The 20366-nt window shown below is 39.3% G+C and overlaps 1 protein-coding gene across 7 annotated transcripts in view; it reads left to right on the top strand.

Moving 5' to 3' along the window:
• Nucleotides 1–20366, top strand: part of pdzrn3b (PDZ domain containing RING finger 3b) — a 305300-nt gene that overhangs the window by 257480 nt on the left and 27454 nt on the right. For all 7 annotated transcript variants that reach the window (XM_043708361.1, XM_043708360.1, XM_043708359.1 and 4 more), the window contains one exon: nucleotides 14841–15094. In XM_043708361.1, coding sequence (XP_043564296.1) covers nucleotides 14841–15094 — 254 coding nt within the window. The remainder of the gene's footprint in view (nucleotides 1–14840; nucleotides 15095–20366) is intronic.

Raw genomic sequence — 20366 nt, 5'->3', positions numbered from 1 at the left:
TCATATGGCTTAAATTTGTATTGAATAGTAAAGGCATAGGGAGGTCCAATGTTATTTTCTTCCTCTCATGGAATGTGAGCATTGCTGGCAAGATTGGTATTGTTACTATTCCCTAATTGCCCTTTTAGTTTTTTTTTGGTGCTAAAATTTAAAATAATTAAAATTTTCACTGCAACTAGTGAAAATTTGTGCAATGCATTATATTTTCCTTTTGAGTTTTGATTTCAAAACCGAAAAGTTAATGGAGCACACAAGCCATTAATTGAATGCGAATTTATCGCCTCCTGCATTGTCACAACTCTGTGTTCTGTGAACTTCTCCAACCTAAACGTATAGTTAAAATTCCTCAAACCTGAAACTTTTCTGGGTCAATCTCTTCTGCATCCTTTTGAAGTTCTTTGCATGCTTCGTAACGTGTGGTAACCAAAATCAAATACTCTACTTGTGGCCCGACTAGAACTTTATTCATGTTCAGCATAACTTTGCTTTTGTTCTCAATATATTTGTATTTGTGAAGCCCAAGGCCCCACATGTTTCACAAATTACTGTCTCAGTACATCCTGCCATCCTCACAGATGTGAGCACATGAATCTCAAGATCTCAATGCTCATGTAAAGTCTTGAGAATGGTGCCACTTAATGTTTACTTCCTCTTCCAGTCCCTTCTGCCAAAATGCATTACTTCATATTTCTTCAGATTAAATTCCATTGTTTTTGCTGGTTGTTTTCCTTGGAGTGAAAGAGATTGAAGGGAGATTTGATATAAGTGTGCAAGATAATGAACTGGTTAGAAAAGGTAGACAAAGCAAAGCAGTTCTAAGTAACTTTAACTTTGATACAGGGAGGCAGAGATCTAACGGTTTGGTCAGAAGATACAAGGGAGAATGTGAGAAAGACTTTTTTCATGCAACTCACTGAAATTATTAATCCACACCTATCACTCAGTAGGGGAACCTGGATAAGTACTTAGATGATCTAAACTTGCAGATGATGGAGGTAGAGTAGGGAATGGGACTGACCGGATTTCTCTACATGGAGAGCTCACACTAACCAGCTGGATAAATGGTCCTATTCTGTGCTGGAGTTTTAGGGCATTTAGCTTCAGGCCTGTACTACTGTCTGGGTTTTAGGCCACAGTCAGTCCTTGGGGTCAACTTAATTAAAGTAAGTGGAGTTTATCCAAGGTCACTGCTGTGGGAGAGGTCAATTAGAGGGATTGAAGGCAGCATGCTGGGATGAAGAGGGGACAATATTGTAAAGGGCAACTGAAACACAAAGGTGAGAGACAATAGTGAATTGGAAAACATGGATTACGGAGGGAAGGGGAATGTAATCGATAGTCAAAGGCAGATTGGCATTGACTGGGGGTGGGGGGGTGTGGTTACTGGTGGGTGATGGTTAACAGTACTGAGCTGCAGGCTACACTGTCATTGGTTAAAGAATAATACTCTCTAATTCAAGGAAGTATCACTTTTGGTGAGTAAACTGTGTACTTTGATTCTTATCAAGGAATACATTTATGCATGTGCACTTGTATTTGTCATGAAGCCCTGAGAAAGCTACCTTTTTGGCTCCTCTCTGACTAGTTGTATACTGAAGATCAGCCCCTAGCTGGCAGCACTTGCTCTGATGCATATCTGGACAATAAAAAAGACACTAATGCCGGAAGGTTGAGGACATCTTGGCAATGACAAGTACCTCCACCTCGGGTGAGACAGCAGATGGTGTGAGCAGGATGACATAGGAGCGTAATGCCTAGGTAATGAGCTGAGCTTTAGAGAATAGAGTGAGGCTCACAGAAAGACACCCTTCCTGAATTTGCCAGAATAAACATTTAGCTGATTCTGGTAAAATTCAGCCCTATGCTTTCAATCCAAGAAGAAAATAAGTGTTTCTCGATTTGATTTTTAGGAATTAGGGCCAAATAAATCACGTGTCAGTCATGTACCATTAAGGGATGGTAATTATTGTGTCATGAGCTTTATAAATTTATAAATATAAATTAGCTTTATATTGCTATATAAATTGAAAAGGAACAATGCAGAGTAAGAATGACTGAGTGGGGGAATAGCCAATCGAAATGGGAAGAATGGATCTGAGTCAGAAAAATTGAAATGGAAGGTTATCAGGCAAAACTAGAAGTGAAAATGGCTGCCTGTAAACAGAGAGTGTTCAAGCACAATCAACGAACATTCCCATGAAGGTGAAATATAGAGCAAACAAATCCAGAGCTCCCTCTATGACAAATGAGATAGCGATAAATATGAAGAAGAAAATGTTGCCTCATAACAAATGTGAAGTGGACAATGGAACCAAGAATATAGATTGAAGAATCAGAAGGGAAATGGAGCAACAGTTAGGAGAAGCAAAGAAGGATTGTGAAAAGGCACTGGCAGCTGACATATTAGGGAATCCAAAAGATTAATTTAGACAGAGAAGAATAAAAGTAGGGCCAAATAGGGATCAAAATAGGCAACAGGAGCATGACTGAAATATTAAATGAATATTTTGCATCTGGCTGTACCAAAAATAAGTTAGTTCAGATACTTGGAGTGTTTTAAATTGATGAGTAGTATGCATTGGATAGACTGTCAGGATTAATGTCAGCAAGGCCCCAGGATGAGGTGACCATCCAAGGATACTTTGTGAAGGTTCAGTCGAGAGAGTAGAAATAATAATGACATCTGCCAGAATTCGCTAATTTATTTGCACTCAGGGTGCTGACAAGAGATTGGGGAATTGCATCCTTGTTTAAAAAAGATATAAAGACAAGTCCAAAAAAAAAATGATCATTAAAGATAAAGTCACCATAGTCCTGCAGAAGAGGGACAACTGCTTGTGGTTTAACCTGAAGGACACCACATTTCAGGCAAAGGAGGTGTGAGAAGAAGAGTTCTTCATGGTAACGTTATTCTTTGTGGGAATTGAACCCATGCTGTTGGTATGACTCTACATTACAAATTGGTTGTCCAGCCAACTAAGCAGACCAGCCCTCAAGAATGATAATTCGGGACAAAACTAATCATCTCTTCAGGACATGCAGGCCAATTAAGGAAAGCCAGCACAAATTTATTAAGGGTAAGCAATAAATGGGTTAAGAATGGGTTTGCTAATTTCCTTGAGTAATGAGCTAACAAAGAGAGTTAATGATGATAATGCTTTTGATGTGATATACACGGACTTTCAAAAGGCATTTAGTGAAGTGCTGCACCACAGGTATCTGAGCTAAGTTGTAATTCATGGGGTAAAAAAGAGAATAGTAGCACCGTGGACATGAAATTGACTAAGTGACAGCAAACAATGAATAATAGTTTATTAATGTTTTTCAGACTGGTGAAAGTTTTATAGTGGAACCTCCAGGGATTGGTGTTAGGGCCTTGCTCTTTCTGACATGTGTGAATGACTTAGATGGCTGCCTGAATTGCTGTGCTCTTCCAGCACCACTGATCCAGAATCTGGTTTCCAGCATCTGCAGTCATTGTTTTTACCTCCAGGGATTGGTGTTAGGGCCTTGCTTTTTCTGACATGTGTGAATGACTTAGATGTCAAATGCACCGGGCACAATTCAAAATTTGTAGACATCGAAAAATGTGGGAGTATTGAAAGCAGGAAAATATAGAATTTCAAAAGGATACAGGCAGGTTAGTGGAATGGGCAGATAAGTGGCAGATGAAATTTAATACCAATATGTGTGAAGTGATTCATGTTGTTATACAAAGAATATCGAGAAAAACGTAATGTAAAGGGGACTACTCAAAAAAAGGCTGTAGGAGCAGAGGAACCTCAGTGTATTTGTGCTAAAAATATAAAAGATGGGAGGTCACATTGAGAGTGGTTAAGAAAGCTGAGGGCACTTTGGGCTTTATCAATAAAAGCAAGGCATATCAATAAAATTTGTATAAACCACTGTTTCAGTCTCAACTATTGTGTCCAATTCTAGGCAACGTGCTTTTGGAAGGATGTGAAGGCATTTGAATAGGTGCAGGAAAGATTACTGCATGTGAATCCAGTGAAGAGGAACTGCAGTTATACAGACTGGAGAAGTTGAGACTGATTTCCTTGCAGGCATTTCACAGGATATAGTGAGAGACATTCAAAATCATGAGGTTTCTGGATAGAACGTATGAACAAAAACTACAGAAGGATCAAGAACTAGGCAGTGTAGATTTAAGGTGACTGGCAAAAAAAAAAGTAGTGATGATATTAGACAAAACCTTTTTCCCTGGCAGCAAGTGTTCAGGATCTGTAATGTACAGACTGAGATTGCAGTGGAGGCAAGTTCAATCAAGGCATTCAGCAAAGATTTGGCTTGTTAGTTGAAAAGAAAGAGTATGCAGGGTTTATAGGGAAAAGGTGAATGTGGGATCAAGTAAACAATAGGTGCACTCTCCCTTCAAAATAAAAATTCACAAGTGCTGCTGTGCCTCAATAACTACCACTGAGTCTAAGCATCACAAACTGAAAACAACTGCTGGACATCATTCCAGCATTAGCAGTAATTTGCTCCTGGGAACACGTTACCTACTCGCTGTCACGTTGTACGCATGCTGTATACTTGTGAGATACATTAATGAAAATCTGATGAAAGTCGGGAATTAAATGCTAGCTCATCCAGAGAAACTGCAAATAGTAGTCTTTTGTCACAATCTCAAATTAATTTGTGGTGCCTCATAACATTATTGATATAATTAATTACTAATGCTGTAGGCAACATGATTTATTTAAATGTGTTCATTTAAAGACTTGGTGTCTTTAATCAGAAATTCCAGAAAAGGTGATCATTACGTTATATGTACAAATTACCATCAGATTATGAAGTTAAAAGAAATAATTATTATATACTTGCTTCAGATAGCAGGTAGTGTTGATTAAAATACATCAGAGTAACTAGGAATTTTAATTAAAAAAGGAGATTAATGTGATTAAATCTTGCTGCACACTATCTGTAAAATAGGAACTGAAACCATCTGTAAGACAAAACCTTTTTTAGAGATGACAACATTTGTAATTTGTAAGTTAACTTTTAGTGTTAAAATAATTTGTATGGAGGCTTATTTTTATAAGTGATTTGATTGGGCAATCTTCATTGTTTCATAAACTGAATTTACTCAGTGTCTGATTTAAGCACATTTGCAACTTCCAAAACACAAATTTAAATGTGATGACCTGTTTTGTGTGTGTGTGTGTATAGATGTATGTATATATACATATCGTAACCAATGCAGGAAGATTTGGGGGTTTTTGGACAGATATTCATGTATAGTATATTTGAAAGGATAGGAATCTTTCCTCACTCAATCAGAATTCTGATCATTACACCTTCAAAAAAAACACAGCATCGTTTGTGATTTCAATACTTACCACATTCTGAAACATACTGTAACAATTTGTGAAGATATCTAAACAGTGTTCACAAGAGCAAACATATACTCATCACCTGAACTGAAAATATATCATTTGTTTCTAAAATACAAGGAGAAATAGACGGCAAAATATGAATGAAGTGCTCTTGATATTAGATTAGATTCCCTACAGTTTGGAAACATGCCCTTTGGCCCAACAAGTCCACACCAACTCTCCAAACCTGTATTTACCCCCTGACTAATACACCTAACACTATGGGCAATTTAGCATTGTCAATTCACCTGAAGTGCACATCTTTACATTGTGGGAGGAAACCCACGCAGACACGAGGACAATGTGTAAACTCCACACAGACAGTTACCCAAGGCAGGAATCAAACCTGAGTGCCTGGTGCTGTGAGGCAGCAGTGCTAACCATTGAGTCACCGTGCATCTAAAAGCTAAGTTATATTACATTACCCACAAACCGCACATCATGTGATAATGCAAACAAGAATTTTAATGTCATGAAAATAATCTACAACAGACTGCACCACTGGATATTTAATATTTTTGACTGATTCATTTTACAGTAACTTTTGCCTCTCAGAAGAACAACTGTTTCTGTTTTAATGCACACAAAAATGTTGCTTTCACACAAGTATCTCGCTTGCCTCTAATGGGAAAATTTCTGTTCCATTACCATTTAAACGATGCATATTGGTAGGGTTAGAGGACTTGCTCCATAGGACAGGACTAGATTTGAATGAAATCTTCAAAGGGAGGCCACTTGGCCCATCATTTCAGAGCCCATTCTCTGCTAACAAAGACTCCATTTGTCTTACGCCTTTCCCTGCAGCACTCAATTTTTGTCCTTCGGTAATTGTCCAAATAGCTGGACTTAAATCAGCTTTCACCAAGCTCAACAGACAGTGAATTCCAGATCTGAATCAGTTGATGCATTCTTTTCCCCTCATTCCACATTGGTTTATTGTGCCAATCACCTTAAATTGCTATCTCCAGTTCTCACAAGATTATTAGGATATTCAATGATTATGCAATCAATTATTATCTTTAATGCTTTTCATTTGTTCATCACATAAATCGACAAAGTCTTCTCCCTGGGGTGAGGGAGCCCGGAACTAGAGGACATAGGTTTAGGATGAGAGGGGAAAAGTATAAAAGGGACCTAACAGGCAACTTTTTCATGCAGAGGGTAATGCGTGTATGGAATGAGCTGCTAAAGGAAATGGTGGAGGCTGGTACAATTGCAACATTTAAAAGGCATCTGGATGGGTATATGAATTGGGAAGAGTTTAGAGGAATATGGGCCAAGTGCTGGCAAATGGGACTAGATATCTGGTCGACGTGGACGAGTTGGACCGAAGGGTGTGTTTCCAATCTGTACTTCTCTATGAGTCTATGACTGTATATATATATTTACCAAAAGAACGAAGATAAAAATTGAGAGAAAGACACAAAATAATCCGTTTCTGAATTATTTTCCCTTTCCTTCACTGATATACTTCATTGGCCAGATTTGTAAAACCGTATTTCTCCTTTTTCTTCTTCCCTCAAGAAATAATAAATGACAACAGCTAATTGGATGTTACAGGAAGTATTCTCTTCCAAATTGACTAAGTGACAGACAGATGTCACCTCCCATTCAGAAAGCTCAGTGCCCAGGCATAGACTAGAACTTGTCTTATATATTTCCTTTTTAGATTTTCATTTAGCGATTAGCTACATTCATTCTAATACATGGAGTTTTTCTCATCTGTGGTGATAGTGATTTAGTCAATTTCCAACATGCTCACCCATACACCTTGTCATAGAATAGTGCAGAACAGAAATAGACCCTCCGGTCCAACTTGTCCTTGCTGACCAGATATCCTAAACCGATGTAGTCCCATCTACCAGCACTTGGCCCATATCCCCCTAGAAAAGTCCTATTCATATATTCATCCAGATGCCTTTTAAGTGTTGGTATTGTACCAGCCTCCACCACTTCCTCTGGCAACTCATTCCATACATGCACCACCCTCTGCATGAAAAAAAATGCCCCTTAGGTACCTTTTTAAATCTTTCCCCTTAAACCTATACCCTTTAGTTTTGGACACCCCTATCCTGGGAAAAAGATAGTCACCCCATCCATGCCCTCCCTGACTTTATAATCCTCTATAAGGTCCCCCCATAGCCTCTGACACTCCAGGGAAAATAGCCCCAGATATTCAGCTTCTCCCTATCGCTCAAACCTTCCAACCCTGGCAACATTCTTGTAAATTTTTTCTGTATCCTTTCAAGTTTCACAACATCTTTCCTATAGCAGGGAGACCAAAGTTAAATGTGTCATTCCAAAAGTGATCTAACCAATGTCCTGTGTCGTCACAACATGACCCCCCCAAATCCTACACTAAATGCACTGACCAATAAAAACAGTGAACCATATACCTTCTTCACTACCCTGTCTACCTGTGACTCCACTTTGAAGGAGCTATGAACATGCACTCAACACTCCCCAGGATCTTACCATTAAGTGTATAAGTCCTGCCCTGATTTGCCTTGCCAAAATGCAGCACCTTGCATTTATTTAAATTAAACTCCATCAGCCACTCCCCTCATTGGCCCATCTGATAAAGGTCTGTTGCACTCTGAGATAACCTTCTTCACAGTCCACCACATCCCCAATTTTGGTGTCATCTGCAAACGTACTAATCATAACTCCTATATTCACAAGCAAATCATTTGTATAAATTACAAAAGAACAGTCTGTGAAATAAAAAGTCGCAAGCTATGTCCTTGTGGCCACATGTAACTGGCAGTATTTCTTATTGAAAAACACTGACTCTGTTGGTTTCATTGCAATTTGGCTTAACATCATTGGCACTCAGCATTCTATTCACCACAGATACTCAAGTAACTTGCCTCAAACTGCCAGGAAACATTTCACTCTTAGTATTGGCAACTTCTTTTTGCCACTCAGATGAACTTCTTATGTTATTGAGTCCTTAATTGTTTAAACCAGACTTTGCACTTTTCCCTAAAGAACAGGGTATCTCGTCTGTTCAAGGTACCCTGTAAGCAACTAATGTTTGCATTTTCTTGTGATGCAAGTTGGTGTAAATGCAGGAAATGTATCTGAGTTGGGTTATCCAGGTAAACCACCTGGAGGAGGGTTTCGAGAGACATATTTCAGAAGTAGTGCAAACAATCAGAATATGCACTAATTATTTTTTCCCCCACATTAATCAGTCCTCAATAATAAATGATTCCTTTTCACTTGTGCGTGCTAGTGAAACCGAAAGCTTCCAGATCCCAAGCTCCCGTATTCTGCTGAAATATTGCATTAAGAAGTCGTCACCAGTTACATGTAGGAAATTGCTTCTCTGTTTATCGCTTATCAGACCACTTTACCTCAGGGATATTGAAATCCCCTGTGATTATCCTATTTTGATTTCTTGCAGCCTGTCTTACTTGCCTGAACGGCTAGCTATCTACCCGCTCAGCTTGAACGTGTGACTGATAGCAGTTCCCAATTGCTATTCGTTCTTCTTATCATTACCAATTTCTATCCCAATTGCATGCTGTCATCTGATTCTGTTCAATCCACCTTCTTGACAATTTGTATCATCTTTTACCAAAGTAGTTGAGCTTTGTGGGTGTATTTTGAGCAAACATTCTATCCTGCACAGCTTCTTCACGTCATATTTAACCCTCAGTCCTCAATATGTGATATTGATCATGGTAATTCCAGGTAGAAATTCTGTTGAAATGTGTAAAAACAATAAATGAAAGTAAAGATATTGTAATCTTCACCATATAAGGTGCACGCAATACTGGATTATTTTGGTATTTCCCCCGCCATGTTAGATGATAAAATAACACTGTATCATGAGAACTCATCCAATGTACATCCAAGTGCTACCAGACAAAATACACAAGGCCAAACAGCTGAAAGTTTAGTCATACAGTTGGTTTTAAGAAGTGCCTTAATGTGCAACTGGAGCAGGTCAAAGTAACTATGAGGATAATTCTGCCATTAAGTTAATTCTGAGTTGTATCCTGCACTGATGACCTCAAAACTGAATAGGAATCAGCTCTGACAGTAGTATTATCACATATAAACAAATGCAACTTCACTTATTCTTTTTGAATTTTAAAATGTGTAGTGATGAAATTAAGAAATAAGACTGGTTTAGATTGCTAAGTGAGTGAAAACTCTGATGAAAGCAGACATGTAGGCACTCACGGAAATAGTACTTCCTGATCATCATTGTGACCCTCTGCGATGTAGTAGAGGATAACAATAGAAGAAACTTTCACCTCCCGGTTTGGCATGAGCAGACACGAGAAAGGTATTAAAATACGGTGAGAATGAAGGACCAGATTCTTGACATCAAGGACAACATTTCCAATTTTCCCCTCAAATCACACGTAGTAACTTCAGAATCTCTCCTTTGAATGCCTCAATACATCATATTTCTATGCCACATTGCAATTCGCCTCTCTGTCACCGAGAAACTAGACGGTGGAAGTCCCCAATGTGTAAATCGGAGCAGGTTTCTGCTGACTGCAGCTCAACAAATGCTTGTGCTGACCATTGTGCAACTGCTTTCTTCTGCACAATGTCAGGTACCTGCACTCATTCCAACTTCTGTGTCTTGCCATGCTTTTCAGCACAGATGGGGACAGTGGGAAGCACTAACCAGTCTCGGGGTACATGTATCCCCATGTAGCAACATGAGTGTCACAACTGCAGCATCACACCGCATACACACTGCGTGTGCTTCAAGCAGATGGCCCTATGTGAATGTCAAAGTGGGGTCAAGAGGAACTAAGGTCAGTCAGTAGGTCACAGAAATTCAGGTAATTGGTCCTCCAAGAGTCCAGGGATAGGACCACAATCAAGTCCACCCAGTCCAAGGATTACAGGTATGTCATTTAGGGTACTGTGGAAACATCAGTCCTGCAGCAATGGGCCACGGTTACTTGAGAGTATCCTGCCAAGTCAGTTAGGAGTTTGTGAAGCTTCAGTCTCAGTTTAAGGTTGTCCTGGCCCATCATCACCCAATGGTGAAATCTGTTGGAGTCGAATCTTTGCACAGAAAAACTGGGTCCTATCCAGTGCATATTGATGCTACGCCTGCCTTGAAATTGTCTGCCAGAGAGGCTTATTTCAAGGAGCAGCTCATGAACCAATGTGGCATCTCCCAAACCTGGGGGACCCGCCAACTGTATCTGAGTTGACACATGCCATTTCCTCAACAGCACAGTCATTTATTGCTCCCACCCCCCGAGGTGAGAAGTGGAACATTCCAGGCAGTGGAATTCTTTATCATCATTAGCTTTACTCAACTAAACTCACATTGCTTTGACAATGTCCAATTACTAGCCTGCACAGCTCAGCAGAAAAACATTTCCACTTTATCATTGTACAGCTTAACTGTGACAATCGCAGCCACATTCTGAAGATTGGTGCCAGCTATTGTGGGAACTGCCAAAATTACGTAATAGAGAAGCTGTCATTTACTGTCTCATTCCAATGTCTTTGGGCCATACAGGGAAAGCAAAAGCTACCACGGCCAAATATTTTGCATGACACCATTACAAAACCCTAAGACTGAAGCAAAGCAAAGCTACAGTGCTGTTCACACTTGCACCAAGGCCCTAATGGAGCAGACCATTCGATGAGATTTGAATGTGTGAACCACTGTGGTGGAGGCTGTGCACTGTAGTCTAAAAAAGGTGCACTGCATCATCATAGCATGCTATGCCCTTCACAACAGGAGCTGACAAGAGGGCGATATTCTACAGGCAGACAAAATGAGGGAACAACAACAATCTTCTCAGTATGAAAATCAGGACATTGATCAAAAGAAACATCAACAGCAAGGGACTCTTGGAATAAGGTCAAAGTCCCCCATCTTCCTCTTGCACTGCCCGTTAATGCTGAGCACCTATGGCTGGTGTGATAAAGTGTGCGTCCATACACATATGTGGCAGGCACAGTGTGTGCAGGTCCTGGCTTTCAATGACAGTCACAGAACCAGCCAATCACATGAATGCCAGAGCCAGCACAGCCCCAGTAATGTTGATTTACCCCCCATTCGTTGATCCAACTTAACTAATGCTTCTGACAAAACTGCCTGTCTCCAGCAGCACCCTGAGTGTCAGAGACCTGGAGCATTTATTTCTTCAGCCAACAGCAGAGATATCTCAATGATGATGTTGCTGGGCTTTAAATATGGCACCATTGGCATATACACCAAAAGTCTCAGGAGTAGCAAGCACCTCTTTCACTGTGGCCAGCCGCTTCCCTGAGAGTGAAGCTTCAGAGCCTGATTGTGTACGAATGGTAGCTCTTAGCCAGGTTGGACTCGGCGCCATGAATCTCACTCAACAAAGCACCTCCACTGAAAATGGGAAAGTTCTGCCAATGACATTCTTAATAATGGTTTTTAAAAGGTCACTTATTACATTTCTGTATGGAAGGCTTTGGGTAATTTGTCATTGAACTAGTGAGTTAGAACCATTTTTACAAATAGTTTTCAAAGAGATGAAATTGAGATTTGAAAAATTAATTGAGGGTCTGTTTTGCGTATTTCAAGTTGTCAATAAAGAGCAACTGCACTCTGATTAATTAACTTAGAAGAAAGGTCATGTACCATGGTGGTGTTGTACACACTCAAATAAACAAAGCTTCTGGGATTTTTTTCCCTCTATATTAAATGACCATCACAATGCAGCCAGAGGTCTAACATTTCATGAATCTGTCTCCGAAAATTGTTACAAGTGCAGAAGCTCTTGTAAAGTTCGTACTGAAAGGTTTGCAGTCGTTAAGTTCAACCTTTGGCACTCGGAGCTCTGTCCATCAGACAATGCTTGAGTCACAGTTGAGACAAACTGACAGGTGTCAACAAGGTTTCATTACAAAGACAGTGACACACTGCTGGAATGTGCTGTATTATATCCTGAAAGGATTAACACTTGATTGAGTGCACTGAGCAGCATGCTCTGTGATGACATCACTAGGGCTTAGTTAGAGAGTGAAGTGACTGAACTGAGGCCAGTGTGCTCCCTGTCATATGGATCATATTCATCTAACTGTAATGCAATAAACTTCATCTCCTTCATAATTTATGACTCTTCTCTCAGACCAGGAAGGCAGCTATCCTTAACTTTCTATCTCACCATTCATCCAAAAGAATAAATTATTAAGAAATTTGTTTAAGGCTCAGATCAAGATTCTACAGGAAGCAACTAGATGCTTTAATAGAGCTGTGGGTTCTGAAAGAATGAAGAAAATAAGAGTGTTGGAGAATTACTGTAATGTGGTAACGATCATTCATTCACATGTATCTTGCGACAACCTTGACTAAGAGTGGCTAAAATATACTGTGGATCTTGTGAAAGAGAAAAGTGTTGAGAGTATTTGAAACCATTAGTATATTTAATACAGGCAAATTGTGGTTCGCTTGATCAAGTTGTTTGAAGCAAAGACTTGGCTTGATAAAGATAGTGTGGTCAATATTATGTGTATAAACTTTCAGATACTTTTGACAGTACCATACAGGTTTGTCAGCAGAATTGAAGCCTGTGGGATTAAAGAGACAGTTGCAAACTGGATACAGATTGTGTCCCTGAGATAAAGTAGAAAGTAATGCTAAGCAGTTTTTCACAGTGGAAGAAGATACACGGTAGTATGGCCCACTGGTCAATGTTGGAACCACTTCTCTTTTGGATTTGGCTATCCAGAATGCAATTTCAATGTTTTAACATGAGACAAAAGTCAGAAATGTAATAAGCAATGAGTAGGATTGCAAGAATTCAGAAGGACAAAGATCAGTGAAATAAGTAGAGACACAGCAATCAAAATTTAATTCAGGGGAGTATGAAGTGGTATATTTTGGTAGGTAGAGGACAACGAATATGAACTAAATGGTGAAACATCGGGGACTGCAGGAACAGAAAGGTAGCTGTAAAGTGTGTAAGTGTGTAAAGTTAGGAAGTTATTGAAATGCATAAGTAAACCTTGGTTTTAGTAATAGACGAATAAAATAAAACAGCCTGGAAATTATGATAATCCTTTATAAAGTACACGATGATGCCAAAGGAGCAGTACAGTGTTCAATTCGAGGAACTGTAGTTTAGGAAGGATACCTAGACCTTGACGTGGTACAGAAGAGATTTACTGCATTGATAATAAGGACAAGGAACTTCAGCTGAGTGAAGAAAGTCAAGAAGCTGAGTTTGTTCTCATCGGAACAGAGAAAGTTCACAGACAATTTGAAAGAGTTGCTGAAAATTCTTAACTGTATTGAATGAATAAGGAAAACCTGTTTCCAGTAGCAGAAGAGTCAGTAACTTGAGATGACAAATTTAAGGCCATTGAATTATGAGCCAGAGGTGACATGAGAAAACTTGTTTGCCCTTGCAAGTTGTTGTGACCTAAAAGGCACTATCTCAAACGTTAGTTTGCTCTCTCTCCCATGGATGCTGCCTGACTCGCTGTGATCTCCAACACTTTTTGTTTCCAGTAGAGATTCCAGCATCTGCAGAAATTTGCTCCTGCGTAGGGTTTGGAATTAACTGGTTAGCTCTATCAAAATAAGACAACTTAAGCACAGTGAACTAAAAAGCTGTACTATACCATTCTACAGTGAAGCTTCTTCAACAAAAGAAGTAAAGTGAGAATCTGTATTTTAATCCAGTTTCTTGGTTGCAATGTTTTTTATATCTCATTTTACAACTTGAAAGGCCCTTCAATAGAATTAAGTTGTAGGTCCATTTATCATCATTTTACATTTGCCCTCTCAGTCTAAAGAGCAGCTTGCCATGATTTATCACTTGTATTGAATGCTCTCCATAAAATTATTGATCATTGTGTTTCATTTCTTGGCATAGATATAATGTGTAAAAATACATTTACTGCAATGTGGAAAATCACAAATATTGATGAAAGTTGATTTTGCTAGAACATGTCACATTATAGTTATGTCTTGAGTGAAATGCAGATGTTTCACAAATGAATTGTCACTTTACACAACGCACGGCACGGTGGCACAGTGGTTAGCACTGCTGCCTCACAGCGCCTGAGACCCGGGTTCAATTCCCGCCTCAGGCGACTGACTGTGTGGAGTTTGTACGTTCTCCCTGTGTCTGCATGGGTTTCCTCTGGGTGCTCCGGTTTCCTCCCACAGTCCAAAGATGTGCAGGTCAGGTGAATTGGCCATGCTAAATTGCCCATAGTGTTAGGTAAGGGGTAAATGTAGGGGTATGGGTGGGTTGCGCTTCGGCGGGTCGGTGTGGACTTGTTGGGCCGAAGAGCCTGTTTCCATACTGTAATGTAATGTAAGAAAAATGTAATAGCAATAGAATATAAAATGCGATAGCCCCTATTGTAATGGTATTTGTCAGCCACATATCTTGCATGTATGTGGTTTCTTGGTACAGAAAGAATTTTATCATGTATTCATGATTTTGACATTTTGCTTGACAGGTTAATGGTAAGGACCTATCCAGAGCAACCCATGAGCAGGCAGTAGAAGCTTTCAGAACAGCCAAAGAACCCATTGTCGTACAAGTATTGCGAAGAACTCCGCGGACAAAAGTGATTAATGCATCTCACGAATGTCAGCTGGTAGATATGGGCACTCAGACAGACATCACTTTTGAACACATCATGACACTGGCTAAAATAAGACCACCGACTCCACCAGTTGTGGTACTAGACCAATACCTTTTGCCTGAAGAGTAAGTTTATGTTTATCATTATTATTATTATTATTTTTATTATTGTTATCTGAGGTAAGGAGCAAAATAATGTTTTCAAGTTGCTCTGATGTGTACAATTAAGTTGAACCGTGAATTGTTAGCTTAGGTATAGTTATGTATAAAAGAGGATAGATTTAAGGTAGTTTGCTGGTCTGGAGGTAGTGCTATTCAAATTGGTATCTCGAACTAATTTAAATCATGTAAAACCCACCACCAGCATGACTTAGTTGGAAACCTATTAATTACTTTCGAGAGCCCTGGAGGTGTTCCGTAATATTAGATTTTATTGAAGGTGGACAATAATTTATGGTCTAATCTTCTCAGTTTGTTTTACAACTATTACTTAAAACCCCAACATGTATTACTTTGAAAAAATAGTTTCAACTTGGTTGAATTTTTTAGCCAATTATATTAGATAACTTGAATATATGTAAGTCTTTTGTTTTGAAAGCATGGAATTATGTTGTATTGTTTAACTGCAGCACATAGAGTCATAGAATCATGCAGCACCTAAAAGACCCTTTGTCCAATCAAACCATGCTGAACATAAACCGAAACTAAACTAGTCCCACCTGCCTGCTTCTGGCCCTTATTCCTCCATACATTTCCTATTCATGTAGTTACCCAAATGTCTTTTAAATATTGTAATTGTACCCACGTCCACCACTTCCTTCAGACGTTCATTCTACACGCGAACCACCCTCTGTAAAAAATTTGCTCCTCTTGCTTTTGATCAGTTCCCATGAATTAATGTTTCACCTTTGCATGGCAGTGCTGAGTCAAGAAAAAAAAATCCAAACACTCTTCAAAAAGATTACATACTAGGAAATTCAACATTTGCCCAAAGCACATGCAAAAGCTCAGTGGGAGCCGGTGCAATAGTAACATTCAAAAGAGAATTGAATAAGCACTTGCAAGAGAAAGAGTTACAGAGGTTTAAGGAAAGAATGAGGGAGTAGGATGAATTGCCCTGCTCTGCCAAAGAGCCCAGAGGCTCAAATTCAGTTTTGGATCTTATTTAATGCACCAGCAGCACCAGCCTGACAATCCCTGCTATAGTTCACTGCTCAAGGAGGTTGGCTTTGAAGAAAGCTGCCCAGACAGATCTACCATTCTCTGTGATATGGATTTCATTTTTCCTGACATACATTTTATCCCAGAGTCAGCTACAAGATCTCAGACATCCGACAATACTGATGTCATGAAGAGGTTTAAACAGAGAATCGATTTAAAGATTTTCAGGGGTAGCAAATCAGGAACTAAGAGGCAACAATTCTTCTTCACTTTTTAATAATTTTATAGAGAGCAAGATAAACATTGAAACTACACAGGAGTTTTCTTATAATCATAGGATCATACAGGGCAGAAGCGGCCCTTTGGCCTATCAAGTCTATCCTGCCAAAAATATACTACTACCTACACTGGTCACACTTGCCACACTAAGCCCATAGCCTTGAATGTTATGATACTTCAAGTGCTTATCCATGTACTTTTTCAAGTTGATGAGGTTTCCTGCCTCTTCTACCTTTACAGGCAGCGCATTCCAGACTCCCACCACCCTCTGGATGAAAATGGTTTCCCTCAAATCCCCTCTAAATCTCCAGCCTTTCACTTGAAAATATTGCCCCCTTGCTAATAGGAAGCAGCTTTTAGATAGAAATTTTTTTAAAATTTAGCCATTCATGGGTTTATGGATGGTATTGACAAGGCCAACATTTCATGTTTGTTCCTAACTTGCCCTTGACAGTAGTTGAGAGTCAGCCACATCACAAGATGTTTGGAGTCACATATGGGTCAGACAAGGAAAGGCTAGCAGATTTGTTGCTCAAAGTACATGTGTGAACCAAATAGATTTTTAACACAATTGATCAGTTTCCTGTTCACCGTACCAAGACTACCTAATAATTTGATAATTTTAAAGAATTGAAGTAAATTCCACCAACTATTGTGGTGGAATTTGAGCCCATTCTCGCAGAATATGAGCGTGGACACCTAAATTTCTAATCTAGTGACATTACCACTGTGCGACCATCTGCATAATTACTCTGATCTAAATTTGTAATTATGACGTATAGTGCCCTTCAAAACCCAATTGCACCTTATTCAACAAGGTGTAACCTTTAACCGTGAACTTGTAAAAACAGGAGGTTTCCATCAAATCAAACTGTTGCTCAAATTTAACCTACCAGATCTGCTTCAGGAGAGGAGCAAGCAAATCACTGACACCAGTGACTGGATTTCCATGTTTAATTCTGCAGATGCAGGTGTCAAAATACACTGTCAGTTTCAGAGTGTTGTTGCCAATGTTGATATGTTAGCCGTCATTACAACTGCTAATTCTGGGTCAGTGTTTCACAGATGAAATACACAGTACAAAATTAAAAGGAGTCAAGCATGTTAATATTTCTGCTTTTGCTGTCCAATAACTCATTCAAAACATTGCATGAGAAACCACTAGCTCAAGTAAGCATTCACTATGCCCAACCATATCCTGAATTATTCTAAGTTGCCATGGATCATTTCAGAGGTACATTGTGAAAACTGCCCACATTTCTTTCTGTTGGTAATGGGCATTTTCTCCAATGTAGCTTTGACAATGGGAGTTACGATCAATTAATTCGGCAAACAAAAATCAACTATTAAGAAAATCCTGAGTTGGAATGTTTGGTTGAGTTGGAATGTATGAATAAACATTTACTTTCAATGGGACACATGGTTTCTTTAGTTTTCATCCTTAAGTATGAGACCTACTCGGAGAGGACTAAATGGAATATCAATATGTCCTTAATTTAAAGCCAGCTTTAGAGAAATGTGCTTGTATCTATTTATTTCTTGGCTATCTTCTCAGTGTATCAATAATAATAAAGATTAAATATCTGGCATATTTAGGTATCTCAAGGAATAACAAATAGTGAAGTACAACATCTCACGCAGCCATACAGTATAATGACCTTTCAATATATTTGTGCAAAAGAATATTTATTTTCTCATCCACTATCCACTCTTAAAGGCTTTGAAAATTGGATAGAAAAGCATTAATCATACTAACTGTTTTATAGGTTTATATTGCAGCCTTATATCATTTGTATTATATTCCCTCCTGGATTTCCCTTCCAAACATATATTGCAAGGTGATGAAAATTGATCTTTTAGCTAATAGTATAAATGCTCAGAAGCATGTGAGTGTATGTTCTCGTCATTTCTGAACAGATTTCACTGAGGAAAGAGCAAAATTTATAAGCGCCATTTATCATTTCAGATTTTAAAAAGTTACAGTCCTCAATTTTATGTGTTGTTAAATATATACAGCATTTTCAATTTCTTTTCATGTAACAGGAGACCCATAATTTGGGGAAAAAAATTGAATGAGGTTAGTAAAAATTGTATCACTATACCGAGAGAACTCTTTAAAATTATATCGTACTCTTAGCTGCAATTTTGGAAACATTTCTAATTAATAAACAAAATTTATTTCAAGTGCATGCATTTATTTATTTATTTTAAAATTTATTTTCAAACTTCAAAGTTTGTGAGAAGATTCGTAGCTCGGGTGTTCGTTGCTGTGGTTCTGTTGGCCAAGCTGGAAGTTTTTGTTGCAAACATTTCGTCCCCTGTCTAGGTGACATCCTCAGTGGGAGCCTCCTGTGAAGCGCTTCTGTGGTGTTTCCTCCGGCATTTATAGTGGCCTGTCCCTGCCGCTTCCGGTTGTCAGTTTCAGCTGTCCGCTGTAGTGGCCGGTATATTGGGTCCAGGTCTATGTGTTTGTTGATGGAGTTTGTGGATGAGTGCCATGCTTCTAGGAATTCCCTGGCTGTTCTTTGTTTCGCTTGCCCTATAATGGTAGTGTTGTCCCAGTCAAATTCATGTTGCTTGTCGTCTGCGTGTGTGGCTACTAGGGATAGCTGGTCATGTCGTTTCGTGGCTAGTTGATGTTCATGGATGCGGATCGTTAGCTGTCTTCCTATTTGTCCAATATAGTGTTTTGTGCAGTCCTTGCAACACCTCACCAGAACGAAGGACCCGATACCCAGCATGAGCAAAACTAATGTAGTGTACAAAATCCCATGCAAGGACTGCACAAAACACTATATAGGACAAACAGGAAGACAGCTAACGATCCACATCCATGAACATCAACGAGCCACGAAATGACACGACCAGCTATCCTTAGTAGCCACACACGCAGACGACAAGCAACATGAATTCGACTGGGACAACACTACCATTATAGGGCAAGCCAAACAAAGAACAGCCAGGGAATTCCTAGAAGCATGGCACTCATCCACAAACTCCATCAACAAACACATTGACCTGGACCTAATATACCGGCCACTACAGCGGACAGCTGAAACTGACAACCGGAAGCGGCAGGGACAGGTCACTATAAATGCAGGTGGAAACACCACAGAAGCGCTTCACAGGAGGCTCCCAAGTACTGAGGATGTCACCTCGACAGGGGACGAAACGTTTGCAACAAAAACTTATTTTCAAACTGTTCCACAATACATATGTTTGTCTTTTGAAACTGTTCTTGTGAATGTTGCTTTGGGTTACAATGCAAAGAAATAGAAGTTAAATTTTGACATTAACTAATTATCTCAATGCCAATCAGTTGCATCCGTGAGACAATTATTTGACCATTTCTACAATTATGAAATGGTAGAGAGTCAGACAAAAATACATTGCAAGAAAATTTAAACATTTCCTTTTCCTAAGTTGATTTTGCTTCTAAAAGACCAAGTTGAATTTTGAATGTAAACGAAACCTCTTGGAACAAGGAGAACCACATGGCCCCAAGAACGTTCACTGACTTCATTCAAAATTTACAATGCTTTGGGAAAACAGGCAATTCTGTTTAATGACTGTTCACTGAGATTTGCCTTACGCATGTTTAGTTTGAAGCAAGATCTGATGTTGAAGAATGGACCTGACGAGTGATACACTTTCAAGTTCAGTTAGTCATAGAGTTGTACAGCATGTAAAAAGACACTTCAGTCCAACTCGTCCATGCCGACCAGATGTCCTAAATTAATGTAGTCCCATTTACCAGCATTTGGCCCATATCCCTCCAAACCCTTCCTTTTCATATGCCCATCCAGATGCCTTTTAAATGTTGTTATTGTACCCACCTAGGTCGTTCTATACACGCATCATCCTTTGTATGAAAAAGTTGCCCCTTAGGTCCCTTATAAATCTTTTCCCTCTCATCTTAAAACTGTGCCTTCTAGTTTTGGACTCACCATCCTTGGGA

This window comes from Chiloscyllium plagiosum, chromosome 18 (genome assembly GCF_004010195.1).
Source record: "Chiloscyllium plagiosum isolate BGI_BamShark_2017 chromosome 18, ASM401019v2, whole genome shotgun sequence".
Lineage (NCBI taxonomy): Eukaryota > Metazoa > Chordata > Chondrichthyes > Orectolobiformes > Hemiscylliidae > Chiloscyllium > Chiloscyllium plagiosum.
This window is presented reverse-complemented; position numbering and strand designations above follow the sequence as displayed.